The following is a 15547-nucleotide window of genomic DNA, read 5'->3' as shown; positions in this document are numbered from 1 at the left end:
TCTCATTTAATCTTCACTCGGAGGGAGAGCGTGCAAGCAGTTTTTTCATCCCTTTTCCTTCAGTCGGCCTCAAGTGCAGGCTCAAATAAGAAAAGCCTGTAAACAAGAACTTGTTCTTAATTGAGGTGTTGGGTTAAATAAAAGTTAATGAAAGCTTGGTAAAGCAGGCTCTCTTCAGCCGGGGCTCAACACATCTTTTTCTCAGTCTCAACAAAAAAAAAGGAGAAAATCACTCTGCTGTTTTTTTCCCCTCCTTCTCTTTCACAAAAGATTTGGGCAAAGAGACTGTTCAGGATTTGTTTAATGCCTCCTCCTCTTGGAATGAGTATTGAGTTAGGTTAGTGTTTTCTTTGTTTGGTCGTGTGTTTACGTGTGATTGTATTGACTCGGAGGTGGTGAGTATTATAAACTGAATTAGAAATGCTTTGATCACGAAGTTACATTCAATTTGTCTGGATGAATTGTGCAGCTTTAGGCTTTCAGAGTCCATAGAGAGGAACAACAGAGCATCACAGTCGGTGCAAAGACACGTCATTAAACACAATAAACACATTTCTGCATGCGCATTTGAGCATTTTATAGTTTTGTTGAAGCTGCGTGCATTCATTTGTACGGTGCTAACTGTGCTGCACAGACAACGACACACTGGACTTAACAAGCTGAATGTTGCTATAAGAAGCGCAAAGCGCAGCGAGAACAGGTTGAAGCCCCTCGCAGACATGCACTCCTTTCCATTAAACTGGTGAACAGTTTCGATTTTATGTTTGAATGAGCAACCACTTTTCTGTGAATTGAAACAGCAATCCTACTGACGTACTTCGGGTTGTATCCAGCAAATTAAGGAAAGCTTTTTCTCCATTTTGGCACAAGTACTGGTCTGAAAACATCACAGAGAGCACAACAACCTAAATGCACACAGCTTCACTCACTTTGCTCGACAATTTCATATCTATTAGCTGCAAACTAACATGCTGATAAATATGAAACGATACTGCGACAAAGACAGATAGGCTGAACTCCATCACAGCTGCTGTGATTGGGAAGTGATTATCCTCACACATGGAGGTGGTTCATGACGTCATAGATACACCAGGCTGCTAGGTGCTTGTACAGTGTGATAAGCTGCTAAAATTGTAGATTTATAGATGTAGATGTACTGTCATATATTGAATGTATACTGTGAGTATTACTCAGTCACTGTGGTGGTATGTCTGAATAAGGCCAGCAGGATCATACATGTAGAAGTGTCTGAGTGACAGAATATCATCACTTTTAACAAACTGATGAAGCAGCAGTGTGACATGTCCCGTATCTAAAAAGAGATGAAATCCTAACAAGTTTCCTTTTGTGCTAAAGTGGTGACCTGACTGAATTCCCATCAACTTGGATAAACAAATAAACATTTCAGACCTTCATCAAGGATCTTCTGATTGCCAGTTTTCCTGTGCAGATCAATACAGCTCTTCAAAGTTTCTACCTCCTGTCGGACAACAAAGAGTATACACAGGAGAAATCTGAGTGGCGAAGCAACTTTTTGTTGTGGCGGGTAATAAAATGATGGATGAAAATCGTGAAAGGTGCAGAGCAGGAAGGATGTGGAGAGAAATAGAAGTTCCATTATGAACTCTCTGGTGCTCACTGGGAAAATAAAGAAGCGCTGACGCAGCAGAGACATTTCCAATCACCTTCTTGCCATCCTCTCCACCTACACACTCGCAGGATGTGAAATATACATTCCAGTACGTGCAGTCATTGTCCTCCATATGAAAACAATATATGCAGCACTGAGGTTAGGACCTGGCACACATCCCTCTGCTTCAAACGCTGGATTCATCTCAGGAGGCTCAGAGATGGGAACTTTTTTCTCACGGCTCCAGTCAATCTTCGGACAGTTACAGTATTTCCAAAGAGAGTGAATCTGTGCTATAAGTTCTGTGGCGTCGAGGGGGAAAGAAGCTGCAGTGCAATGGAGAAGAGGTGCCAAAAATTTTGCCCAAGTAAAATGAGCTTTTTCTTTCTCTTTTTTTGGTTATTACTTTTGACAGCTTGATATAAATTCACAACCAGCCAGCAAGCACAAATAGGGTTGCATTTATTGAAAGTAAACAGAAAATGACTTCAGAGAGTTCCGGTAACACCAATCATTGTCACAGCTGTTCATTTCTGATGGTAAAATCCTGAGGGGATAAAATGTTTATAGACATAATCAAGTTTTCTTCCAATTAGTCAGGAAGAATACGTGTGAGTGAAGCAAAATCACGCCGGTCAGGGAATGACAAACTGTACATTTGTCCAGTTTTGACAGCCGATAGACACTTCAGCTATAGTTTTGCAGTTTTTTTTGATTTTCTACTCACAGTGCGGGTCAAGTGCGAAGCAGACAGGTTGTAAAAGAACATAAAGGCAGCTCAGGCAACGTTATTAAAGGCTGAAGTGAAATAATTAGAATGTAACACTGTTGGGTTTGTTTCCGTTGTGTTTCAGAGGGTTCTCCGTTCAGCTGGTGGCTCGGTGGTCCGGGTTCTGGTGGTGTCCAGACCTATTGGGGAGGAGCTCATCCAGGCAGCCAGCAGTGTGCCTGCGGCCTGCAGGGCGACTGTGTGGATCCACAACACTACTGTAACTGTGACGCCGACCGCATGGAGTGGTACTGACCTCTATGAATACATACAACCCATTACTAGTTTGTCTTTACTCAAGTTGCAAAGTTTGCTCTCTTTACAAAAACATGAAGCCTTCGTGGGGCAAAATATTCACACGTTTTTTAGTAAACTTTAAGTCAAAAGTTGCGGGTATATGTATTTCTTCTCCCATAACAGTTACACCTTCTCCAAGTCTTTTTTGCATTCGGACAAATCCCACTCACAATCACAAATAAGAAATTCATACGAACACACAATCACTCTCGTATCAAAAAATGTGAGGTCAGGAAGAAAAATTCTACGTCTGTAAATGCACATTCAAGGACACCTGTAAAATATTTAGCTTCTTTTTTTATTACACCTGCTTGAATCTGCCACTAAAAATCCATCCATCCATCATCTCTACACCTTTATCCTCACTGGGGTCATGGAGAGTCTATCCCAGCTGACTCAGAGTGAAGGCAGGTTCACCTGGACAGGTAACCAGTCTATCACAGGGCTACACTTAGAGACAGACAACCAAGCACACTCACATTCACACCTACGGACAATTTACAATCACCAATTAACCTCAGCATGTTTCTGGACTGTGGGAGGAAGCCGGAGAACCCGGAGAGAACCCACGCTGCACGGGGAGAACATGGAGACTCCACGCAGGAAGACCCCACCGGGAGGCGAACTGCCGACCTTCTTGCTGTGAGGCGACAGTGCTAACCACTGATACACCTCGCAGCCCCACTACAAATCTAAAATGCTATTTTGTTTGCTCACAAATACCAACTTAAGTACACTTTCACTTTTACACCTCTCATCTATCTTAAATGTGGAGCAAAAGTGTTGATGAGCTCCGTTTAGAGCTCGAAACTTTTGGTCTGAATCAAACAGTAATTTAAAAAAAAAAACTTCTGACCTGTCATCATGAGTGTATAAACTCCTCCTAAAGATTTTTTCCCCCTTGAAATTTACACATACGCATGTCTGACCATTTTCTACAGCTCAACAATTCCACCTTCATATAAATAATTCCTTAATATGAAGACTCCCTCTGCACTTCAGTGTGATCCAGTACAGTAGCCCTGCAGCCAAACTGTTTGTGAAGCAGCTATTTCTTCCCCTCTGTTGTAACTGTTAATAGATTTTTTAGTCGTTAGCTTTGCTGTATTGGAATGCGTTCAGAGCAGGTGTGTCCGACCATGTGCTGATGTGCAGGTGTTCATCCAGCAGCAGGTGACGTCTTGCCTGATAATCAGTCAGCTGGAGCGTTTGGTTGTAATTTAAGCTCTCAGTAGCACTTTGCTGGCCTCCTCTGATTTAAATAATTAGGCAGAGGTAAAGTATGTGCTCTTTTATGCTCTGATTTCATTTGTATTTTTCAGTTTAGCTGCCCTGCTTTTAATAGGAATAAATGAAAGCTAGATGCCTGTACTGATACTTCGCTGTTGGTCAATATATTACAGTTACACAACAAAAGACTGAAACAACAAGATAAACAGCAGTACTGTTGTTTTCTTGTGCATAAATTGATATGATTCGTGATTTATGAATACACTAGCATGAACTGATGCCATTTCAACAACCAAACCATAAGTTGCTGTACTCTTTCTTGTCGTTCATTTCAAACGGACTGAACTACACTTGTGCAGGAAAAGCTCGACGGTGACCAACCCTGCTGTCTTCATCACACCTGCACTCCTTCTTTCTGTCATCTCTTTGTCAAACTTTCCTCTGCTGCTGTGAGGACACGTTACTCCTCTCCAGCCTCGGATAAATTCTCACCTGACAACAAGACTGACATGCAGATTATGTGAACATGGGTGTAAATGGACGGAGATGCTCGCTCAGCTGTCTGTCTGGAGTGCTCTTACAGGAAAACGCCCGTCACAGAAATTGGCGGAGATGGAGCATCGAGGAGTGTCAGGATGGATGTGATAAGATCTGACTCACGGTTAAAATGTCTTCCAGAAAAATCGTCTGACACATAAAACAGGTCGTGGTAAATTATTAAAACAGCTGAGAAATATTTAGCAGCACAATTTGCTTGTAAGTTTATGCCAGAAAATTAGCGTAATTAGCATAAATGTCACAGCTATTTGTTATCCGATAAAAACTAATTTGTCCTTTTCCCGCATCTGATTATCCTCCTGCTTCTTCATTTGTTTCCACCCTCCACATTTTTCTTCTTGTCCTCCTTCTCTTCCTTTTCCCTCTGCTTCACACTCTTTAACGTTCGATTTGCCCTTTTTTCGTTATTTTTTCCCTTTCTCCCCTCCCTCATTCACCTCATTTTTTCTTCTCATCATCTCCGTCTCCTCAAGGGTCCCACAAAGTCGTGTGATATCAGCTATGAGGTGCGATCAAAAGGTTCCAAGATTGTAGCTATAAAAATCAAAAACCGTACCTGATGTAAACTTGGCTGCTATCCCGGTCAAAGTTTTCTCCTTGTGCACTGATGCAGCGCTCCAAGTGCTTCTGCGACGCTTCTAACACTCCCTGGAAAGTGCCGTTATGTAAACACGTGAAGCACCATCTGCGATAAGCCCTGGATCTCCTAAACTGTGCCAGAACGATGAGACTTCAGCTTCAGTTTCAGTCAGAGAAAGACAAATCGAGCAAGCAGGGTGGACGGGGAGCGGCGATCGTTTTGTGGCTGAAAACGCTGAGCATAGTCACCACACAGAAGACGAGCACACTCCAGACATGATGCACTTTCTAATGTCTTTGAGAGTTTGAGTTCTTGCCATGTTAAAACTACACACTATGAACATGCTTTTTAATGATCCCTCATGTAGTATTTTCACTGTATGCTTTGCCAAAAATAAGAAACAAATACTGATCTTTGATCCATAAGCCCCAAATCCAGGCAGTCGCTCAAGGGTCCTCGTATAAATATGAAGATGTCCACATAGTCTTCCTCCTCTGCAGAAAAAACACACATTGATAATCTGTACCAAAGCCTGCGGGAGAGGCTTCACTTTCTACAGCGATTGAGGCTGTGTGGAGCAAGTAGCCAGATCCTGCTGATGTTCTGCCGGGCGATCCTGGAGAGCATTATTAGTTTGGAAATTACATCACGGTATGGCAGCCGAACGCTGCAGCTGAAAAGCAGGCTTGCCAGCATGCACAGAGCAGCCATGAAGGTGATGGGGATAAAAGAATATGAGCCCATACAGAGCCTGTCAGGAAACAAACAAGAAAAACTATCAATATCCCCTCTTTCTGAATACGAACCTCCTCCATTAGGAAACAGACTCATGGAGCCAAAGTGCAAATCAAAACGCTTGAAGCCGTCGTTTGTTCAAGCCTCCATCAAGCTGCTGAATTCCAATAGAGCAGTGTGCAGTATATACACAAACACTTCTGTAGGCTTTCTGTACAGTTCAATGTCTTCTCATGCTTTCTATAATGTTACTTTCATATCTATATGTGAAGCAACAGATCGTAGCACTGTGACAATAAACCTTACCTCCTCTCCTTCATCTCTTTCTCTTCTTCCTAATTATTCCTCATCTTCTTTTTCTCTAATGTCTTTTTTCTTGCTTTTTCTTCTTCACCTCCTCCTCCTGCAGGACTGAAGACTCGGGCCTCCTGACCCACAAGGAGAGCCTCCCGGTCAGGTCTCTGGTGCTGGGCGACATCCAGAGGCCGGGCTCGGAGGCTGCCTACAGGGTGGGACCGCTGCGTTGTCATGGAGACAGTAAGTCCACCTCTGGTTGCTCGGTTACAGTTGATGGAGAGATGTCAGCAATCCTCCGATTATGAAAAGTGTCATATCGTTTCTGTTTTGTCCAAGGATTCAAACTGATAAGTGTTTTTTGTAAATCTACATTGAAGCAACTAACCTGTAATTGTAAATCATTATGACTAATTTTCTATGTGTTGCTGATACAGAAACACAGAATTCTGAGTTTGGTATTTCATTCTACTGGTCAATTAGAAGCTAATTATCATTAACAGAGCTGCTGATAATGCATGCGTCCTTTTAGGTTTTCACGCTCTGGTACTTGCTTCTCATTAAACGCATTACAAGGTAAATCAAACTAGCTTGATGCACTTTTCCTTCCTTCAGTTAATTGCAGTTACAGCCTCTCTGTATCTACCCCAGTAGATAATTAAATAAATGTTTGGCATGATTAATCAAGCAAAACCACGTAGCAGAAACCATACCCTTGTGTACATTCATGAGTTGAACTGATTTTTTGCGCTCTGATTTCAAGTTCATGACGATGAATTTTGGGGGGTTTTTAATGCCTCTGTCAGAGAACTTCTGGAACGCTGCGTTTTTCGACAAGGAGACGTCGTACCTCCACTTCCCCACCTTCCACGGAGAGCTGAGCGCAGACATCTCCTTCCTGTTTAAGACCACGGCCTCCTCCGGTGTGTTCCTGGAAAACCTGGGCATCAAAGACTTCATCCGCATCGAGCTGAGCTGTGAGTTACTGCAGGAGCTGGAGGGGGGAAGACTTAATGCGGATTAGGGTGAAGTATGAGTGAAACCTGGAAGTCAAAGTTTTAATCTGGATCTGTGTAAACCCAGAGGATGCAAACTTAATCTGTATCAAGACAATCCTGCAGGGAAAATATCGTTTATTTTGGGTTAAATCCAGCTGTCTTGACCTTCCCAACCCCACTTCAACTGTGAATTTAACAAACACATTGCATCTTTCTGTGTCTTGCACAACATACATACACCACATAAACCACAAGCATTTCTCTATGTCTGGGCTTTCCACCGGATGTTGACCCCTGGCTGCAGGAAGTATCACTGATGTTAGATGATAATAGGTTCAAAGTTGTTATCCCAAAGGTGTTGGATGAGGTTGGTCAGGGCTCTGTGCAGGCCAGCCAAGATGTTGCACACAAAGCTGGGAAAATTCACTCTATAAACCTGGCTGTGCACATGAGAGACGTGTGGTTAGGAAACAAGGCAGGGCTTTCCTCAGACAGTTCCCACAAAGCAAGGAAATTAAATGTTGTCTGGTCTTCTGTAGCATTAAAGCCACAAAAAATTGATATTAAAGTTAACTTTAAATGTTTCTCAGTAACATTAAGTGTACATGACACAACAAGCAATCATTAAATTACATTTGAGAAAGAATTTTAGGAAACTGATGCTCTAAAAACTGAGTTAATCTATTTTCAGAACTATGTAGATGTGGTGTGATCAGATTTGATGAACAGTGCAAAGAAAAGTGCCTCACGTCTGTCGTTAGATTTGGATTTCACAGAAGTTCACAAGAATACATCACGTCACCCTTTTTCTAAACCAGAAAACCAGAAATACCATTTAAAGTTTGGCACACAGTCTTATTTACATGTTGGAAACACATCACGCTGGGTGTAAAATTGATTTAGAAAAAAATTTCAGTCACTGATTTCTCTTCATTGAAAGCAAAAACAAGAAGGAGTGTACGTGTCTACATACTTTTGGCTGTAATGTTTATAAATGACAGATGCTCTGGATAACTGTAGGGTGCACTCTGTAGACTTAAACTAAAAGAATATTTCATCATTTTGAGAATTCCACTTTTTGGCCTTCTTACTAAAAGTGCAACGAAAAAAAAAAGTCATTCTGTTACATCTGTGTGAGATGAAAAAGTTTCTATAAAAGCCCAAAACTGCCTGATTTAAATTTAGCCACTACCCAGTTCAAAGTAGTCTCCTTCTGCAGCAATACAGCGCTCCGAGTGCTGTTGTCACACTTCTAACGTTCCCTGGAAGTCCTGTTATGTAAGCATGTCGAGCACCATCTGCAACGGGTGCTAAATCTCCTAAACTGTGTCAAAATGGCGACTCTTCAAGTTGAATTCAATTTGGGGGAAGAGGGAGAAGTTACAGAGAACTGAATCTAGCGAAAAGGGCAGCTGGTGTGGTGATGATTGTGTTGTTGTGACCAAGGAGCCGATGCAGTTGGAGCTTCCACGTGTTGTCAGGCCGTAGATCAGGTCGTTTGCATCAGATGTTCTCCCTCGGACACAACTCAGGATGTTGCAGCGGAACTCCAGTCCGACCCTGGAGGATGAATTCAAACATCACAAAACAACGAGCATGCTGCAGATGCTTCATGTCTTGGAGACTACAGGCTCTCCCACTATGACAACTGCTCTTTCTTCTCCTAGTGTTAGCTTTAGACCCCCTGTTATTACCATCAGTGGTCTTAGAACTTCCATGCTGTTGACTTACACAGAATTTGATGTTTGCTCTCTGCTCTAGTTTGATGACCACAGAAGAATCACAAATTTGCAACTACGGGTTGTCAAAAAAAAACCAAAAAAAAACCCAACAACAACAGTGTAACACGGATCTCGAGGCGAATAGCACAGTGTTGTCATGTTTTCTGTGCGCACACGTTGTATTATTTGTGTCTGGACTTCCTGCTGGATTGACGTTGTGTTTGACACAAAGCCTGCCTGCCTCTCTTCATGTGTGTAATATTTACTTTTCATGTGCAATATTTAAATTTATCGTGCAATAGTTCATTATCACACATTCAGCATCATTGCCGGTATGACTTCTCACTTTCCTGTTCTCGTCGTATTGAATCCTGTCTATTTAGATTTTCAGTAATGTGTCACACTTTTATCTCATTGCTTTTCTCTCAGGCTCTGCATTTATTCTCATGTTGTGTTGTTTTGTTTTATGAACTCTATCTGACATGAGACTTTTTTTTTAGGATTAATAAAGTTTCATCTTATCTTCACAGTGAGGAAACACGTTAGACTGAGATAGCAAACTAATTAACATGACGTTTCTTTTTGGTTTAACACAAACACAAAGTGGGACATAAACATGACATCATGTGAGCTTTGGCTTTGGGGAAAGACCGGCTGCAGCTGTGAGAGCAGAAACATTCACTGTTCTTCCCTTCACTTTAGATTTCTCTGATATTTCATCATCTTGTGTTTTGCTAAGCTTTGTAGATTTTGCCCATCGTGTGTGTCAGGTAGAATATTCCAGCTTCTTCTTTCTTTTTTTAGCTCAGCTGTTGCCATATCGTGGCTGCCCTCGATGGTTTATATGTAGAGTCATTTAGAACATCATAGCAATAACCACAATGGGTTTTCTCTACTATGCATTGCAGTGTAATGCAGCAAAGTGAGGTTCACATCTATGAACAGACATCATGTTAGAAGTGTTTTGCAGTCGCCCATAGTTACCTCTTGAAAACTTTTCACTCCATTTAACCCGGTTAGTTCGAGGTTATTTTGCTATTTTAGTGCGATGCCACATTTTGCATTTTCTTAAACTATCGGTTTGAAGGGACACACGCACAGAATCTCATACAGGGACACCGCTGCACCGACAGCAGCTCTCCTGAGGGAAATCATTGTCAACGTGGTTGTTCCAGCTCTGAATGCTGCTGCTGCTCTGTCGGCGGCTGCCTCACATCGCTTTGCAGCTGGTCCCGAGAACAGCTTCTAAACCGAGTTACTGCAGGATGCCGGGATGTCGTTTCATCTCGTTCTGTGCTCACAGAGTGATGCATCTTCTGCTTCCCAAACAAGAAGGATGCGAGTTTGTTACAGAAACGCCATCCTGTCTTCTTTGCAGCAATGAACATAACAGGAATTTTGTGAGCTGAGACCGAAAGATGTGACACTTTCTGAAACGAGCACTTCCCGTTCAGCCTTATCAAAACTGTTTCGCTCGTTTCTGTCAGAGCAGAGCGATGTGGTGATCTGTGCCATGAGATTATGGATTTGTCAAGCAGCTGAGGATAAGTTGCAGCTTTTATACCACATATAGACAATAGAACTGCTTTGTCTTGTGTTTATTGGGTGTTTTTTTAATGTGTGTTATGTTAAATGGGGATGTGTGTGTGTGTGTGTGTGTGTGTGTGTGTGTGTGTGTGTGTGTGATTGGTCAAGTATTAGCTAAAAGCATTTCCAGCTCGTTGTTTTATCAATGAACGGTTTCCCAGTTCTTTTTCTGCAAAGTTTAACCGTGACCGATGCAGACAGGTGGCAAGTGTAGAAAGAATCCAGAATGCTTGACCCCAGCAGTGGGGCGGTCTGCTGAGATGCTGTAGGCGGCATATTTCTGGTATGGTTTGGGTCCTCTGTTTCCCTAAAAGGCGACGGTCTGTGCAAATGAATAGAAAGTTGTTGTAAGTGATCGTCTTTATGATCTGATGTGATCAGGATGTGACGTTTACATGCACAAAAGGCAAACCTGGCCAGAACCGTGTAGCTCAGGTCCATGTAAACCCAGTAAATGTTGAGGTGCATTGAGGCTGTTCTGGCAGCACATCTCCATTAGACACTGTGGTAACTTTGCTTTCAGTTTGTCAGCCATCTTTATATCAGGTTGAAAGGGCAGAAGTTATCAATGATGATAGATTTGGCTGTTTCTAGTCATGATTGTTCTGTTTTTGTGTACGTGAAGGACACATTGAGTAGAAATGTGGCAGGAGCAAAGAAAGAAAAGAAACGCCCAGAAAATGTTTGGGCTTTAGAGGGTTAAAGCAGTACGAGGCTGTTTTGTTAGAAGTTTTCTCATTTCTTCTTTTAAAAGGGAAGAAACCTGTTTAAAGCTGGTGAGTTACACAGAACAGTAAAAGGTTTGTAAAGGTTTCAGTCTCATGACTTTCTTCTGAATAAAAATGTGTCAACATGTAGTTAATTTGTCTCCATCAGTTTCCAAAATCACAGCTTTCCCTCTGACGCCTTCCTTTGTCTTTCTCTTTCCCCCTTCAAGCCTCCACTCAGGTGCTTTTCTCCTTCGATGTCGGTAACGGACCGCTGGAGGTTCTCGTGGAGTCGAGCGACCTGCTCAATGACAACCGGTGGCACCGAGTCCGGGCCGAGCGGAACGTCAAGGAGGCGTCGCTTCGACTGGACGACCTTCCTGTCGCCACGCAGGAGGCTCCTGCTGACGGACACTTCCACCTGCAGCTCAACAGCCAGCTCTTCATCGGTGAGGAGACTTTGAAGCACTTCTTCATTAGCAGCAGTGTTGGTGGCTCTGATGTCTTTTTCCTTTATTTCTCAGGAGCTTTTCTGTCTCCCCCACAGTAGCTTAGTATATCTCTAATGTACGCAATTTATCTTCTCATACAATATCCTCTTTGCTCTCCAGGGAAACAGTAGTTCACTTCAGTGTTTCTGCCTTTGCTCCTCCTGAAGTCTGCTTTTAGTTTTGAGTCCCTTTTTGTTCTCTGTCCCAGGAGTATAACTCTCTGCCTCCCACTTAAGTTCACGTCTGATGTCACTGTACAAAAGTTGTACTATACAGAACTATTTCTGTTTCCTGAAGACTTTGCAACAGAAACGTTCACCTTTACGGTAGCTTGATTAGCCATCTGTTCCACAAAGTGTAGGTCCTGCATTTTTTAATATATCTAGAGGTGTTTTCAACCTGCAGATTTAAATTTGCCTTGTTTACAAAAACAGGAATAATACAAGCTCAGTATTTGCATTTTTTTTGTCGTCAGATGTGTAGAATTCATTAAGTGGTTATTTACTCGCTGCAATTTGTTCAGCAAATATGCTGTTGGGTGTTGTTCGGTCAGTAATGTCCCTCTGTCTGTCTGCTGTTTGCCAAAGTCTGGCTTCATGTCTTCATGATTCCTGCGTTTGGTGGCTGACGTACCAACATTTCATGCGACAACACTCATTTTTGTGCATAACAATGAAGTCACATTAGGCTGAATGCTAATTAGCAATGTGTGTCAGCTTTAATGGAGCACTGACAGTTAATGTTTTCATTCACAGAAAGGCAACTGTGTGTCCTATAATTAGACCAGGTACAGAAAACACTGGACAGAATCCACACTCTGGGTTACAGTTCCCACATCTGTATTTAGTGTTCATCTGGCAATTGACAAGGTTTGTTTTTTATAGGCCAAAAAAGTGACTTTATCCTGCTGATGACTAAATGAAGTGATCAGAAATACATAAACTTAACAATGCAACCCAACAAATATGTTAAAGAAAGCAAACTCCTATATGTATGGGTTTTTACATCAGTGTTAAAGGTTCTGTTTGGAACAAAATTAGAATCATTGGACATCGCACTTGAACAGGTGTCTTTACGGCTAAAGATTGCTGCGATATTAATTCTATATTTATGTTCAAAATCTTGCATGTTGCACATTTAAGCAGCTTTAGTAAATGTGTAGATGCTGTATAGCACTGGAGGTTTTTTTTGTGTTATGAAGTCAGTCTCTGGCATCATTGCCTGTATGAACACCTGCAGTTCAAATCATTGTTTCACATGTATTAAGCTTTTACTGACTAAATGTCTGAGTGGTGAAGGTTTCGCCTATAGAAATTCTTCCTCTATAACCAAACCTGAATGAAAAACAAAATCTAGAAATCAGTATCAGATCATAACCATATATGTTTTGTTCTTCCACACATACTAAAATGTTTTCGACTTAATCCTGTTGCCTGATCGGCTGCATGAAAGATGATGAGCCAACAGTGTAAACTTCTCCTAGACTTGGATCCAGAGACGCTACAATCCCCAAGACTGGTCTCCTCCTAAAGAATTATTATATCTACATACTGTTGAAGGAAGCAAAATATTCTACAACAAACGGGTTTTGGCCAAATGCCACCAGCTTCTCAGCACTATTGAATGTGAAAGTGCTGAGTCGATGGTTCCTGTCCGCTGAACAATAATCACAATCAATAAACAAGCATGCAGCAGGCAGCTGTGTGGACAGTCTTAAATAATCTGTAAATGAATCTGAACCTGCACGTCATACAGTCATGTAACCCACCACCTGCAAACTTCATCATTACTGACGCCCTGTTTATCTCAACATCAGCAGTTCCATTCTGCAGTTTTAATGCCCGATTCAGCCTCAGGGTCTGTTTATAGATCTGCAGGAGAAAAAGAAAACAAATCCATCTTTTTTTTTTATCAGGTTTTATCAGTCTGCACATGTTTTGTGTGCCATCTCAGCAAAGACACCGTGGAATGAAAACAAACCAACAAACCTGGATAAAACTGGCCACCGGTAGCAGAGAAATTAAGGCGAATATTCACTGACTGAACGTCTGTAGCTTGTGACAAACTATGAATGTAACTGCTGAGGAAAAGCCAAAGGTTTAAAACTGAAACTATGACAGAGCGTGTGTGGTCATGAACCCAAGAGTAATTAAGAAGCACCAACAACCCTGGTTTTGCTTGAATAGACCAATTTGTAATTTAATTGCAAATTAAGCATCTCATAAATATTTACATACTGTCCTAGTTGTCTTTAAACAGCAAGCGACTGCATTAAGCAGCCTGCACGGTGGGGAAAAAAAAAGATATTTTACTTGGTAAGTAATTACTAAAAGTATTAGTGCCAGAATTGGACAAACATGTAAGCAAACTTATTAAATAAAAGAACTTATTATTAATTTCAGCAGCTTTTTAAAGACACACAAGTTTTCACTAGCTTGAAATGGTACTTTTTTGATGTACTTTTAAGCTTAAATCAGAATTTAGTAATACAGGAATGTATGCATGATGACTGTTGTGGGGCAGTTTGGCAGCAGCTTGATAAAATATGCAATCAAATTTGATGCAACCACATACACACATAGTCAGGATGATGAGCATGATTCATGTTTAATGATAGAGGTTTCATTTTTTAAACACATCTATAGGATTTCAAACCGATAGACTGGTAACCTGTCCAGGGTGTCTCCTGCCTTCACCCTAAGTCAGCTGGGATAGACTCCAGTCCCCCCAGCAACCCTAGTGAGGATTAAGCGGTGTATAGATAATGGATGGATGGAATTCTTCACGACTAGTAAAAAGCTCTACATGTAAAATCCCTGCAGGTATTAGCGAACTGTTACCTTGCAGCATGTTTGAGGCTTATTGTGTGACTTTCCAGTCACACAATAAGCAGTCTGTGTACATGCTCACTGTGTCGACGCTTCCTGTGCATCGTACAAGACAAAATGTTGAGTTATTTAGATTCACAAGCTTTCGCGTTGGCGCATGTAAATTTACAAACCGTTTTACTGCATGAATTGAATTTATAAGATTTGATTTGTAAAGCAAACTGTTCTATTGTTTGCACCATAAGCTGCTGTGTTGGTTTGTATAAATTCATAAGCCATATTTCAGTGTACGCCGCATTTATGTGCCGTAATCCTGCCTTGCTTTATAAGGCAGTGAATTCCATTGTTTTGATTAATAAGCCGTGTTATTACCTCGCACGGATTTATAATCCACACCGTGCCGTTCGCATTGCAGGTGCTAAAAACCATGCACAGAAATGCTAAGTGAGCTCTGCAATGAATGCAGAAATTGGCTCCTTTGTGGAAGTTTTAGAAGCAGTTGTTTTGCTTTGTTTGGACAGTTAAGCCTTTGTATATTTGTGCCGCCTCTCTATCTACCAACTGATGGGTTCAAACAGTTCATTCTTCTCCGCTGCTGTGTGGATACAAAATCCTGTCTTCTGCAAGGATTTTCAGCATTCCTTTGATCTTCACTTCACACATTCCTCAAATGCAGCTGTATTGATTGTCCTATAATATTTAATGTAAGCAATATCCTGTCAAGTCAAGGTTATTTATGTGTGTTTTGGGTTTTTTTTTTTTCTCTGCTCTCCTTTGCAGAGCTATAAAACTATAAAGCTGTGTGGAGTATTGGGTTTGATCTTAACATTCCTAATCCTTCATGTGATGGTAGAACTGACATGAAGTAGAAACAGATTAGAGTAAAATGAAATCACTATATTTACTAGAAATACCCAATCTGCTGGCTACCACCACACGAGGAGTCAATATGATTCAATAAGAAAGGCTAAATAATGATCCATCCATCCATTATCTAAACGCCGCTTAATCCTCACCAGGGTCACGGGGGGCTGGAGTCTATCCCAGCTGACTCAGGGTGAAGGCAGGTTCACCTGGACAGGTAACCAGTCTATCACAGGGCTACACTTAGAGACAGACAAC

General features: G+C 41.6%; 1 protein-coding gene across 1 annotated transcript in view; it reads left to right on the top strand.

The window, feature by feature from the left end:
• Positions 1–15547, top strand: part of LOC103361715 (contactin-associated protein-like 4) — a 161583-nt gene that overhangs the window by 113492 nt on the left and 32544 nt on the right. Inside the window, exons 14-17 of the mRNA XM_008287871.1 lie at positions 2485–2647; positions 6209–6336; positions 6900–7070; positions 11337–11555. Of these exons, the coding sequence (XP_008286093.1) occupies positions 2485–2647; positions 6209–6336; positions 6900–7070; positions 11337–11555 (681 nt within the window). The remainder of the gene's footprint in view (positions 1–2484; positions 2648–6208; positions 6337–6899; positions 7071–11336; positions 11556–15547) is intronic.

Source organism: Stegastes partitus, unplaced genomic scaffold (assembly GCF_000690725.1).
Source record: "Stegastes partitus isolate 25-593 unplaced genomic scaffold, Stegastes_partitus-1.0.2 Scaffold526, whole genome shotgun sequence".
NCBI classification, from domain to species: Eukaryota; Metazoa; Chordata; class Actinopteri; family Pomacentridae; genus Stegastes; species Stegastes partitus.
Note: the sequence above shows the minus strand (reverse complement) of the source record. Positions and strands in the feature narration are given on the sequence as shown.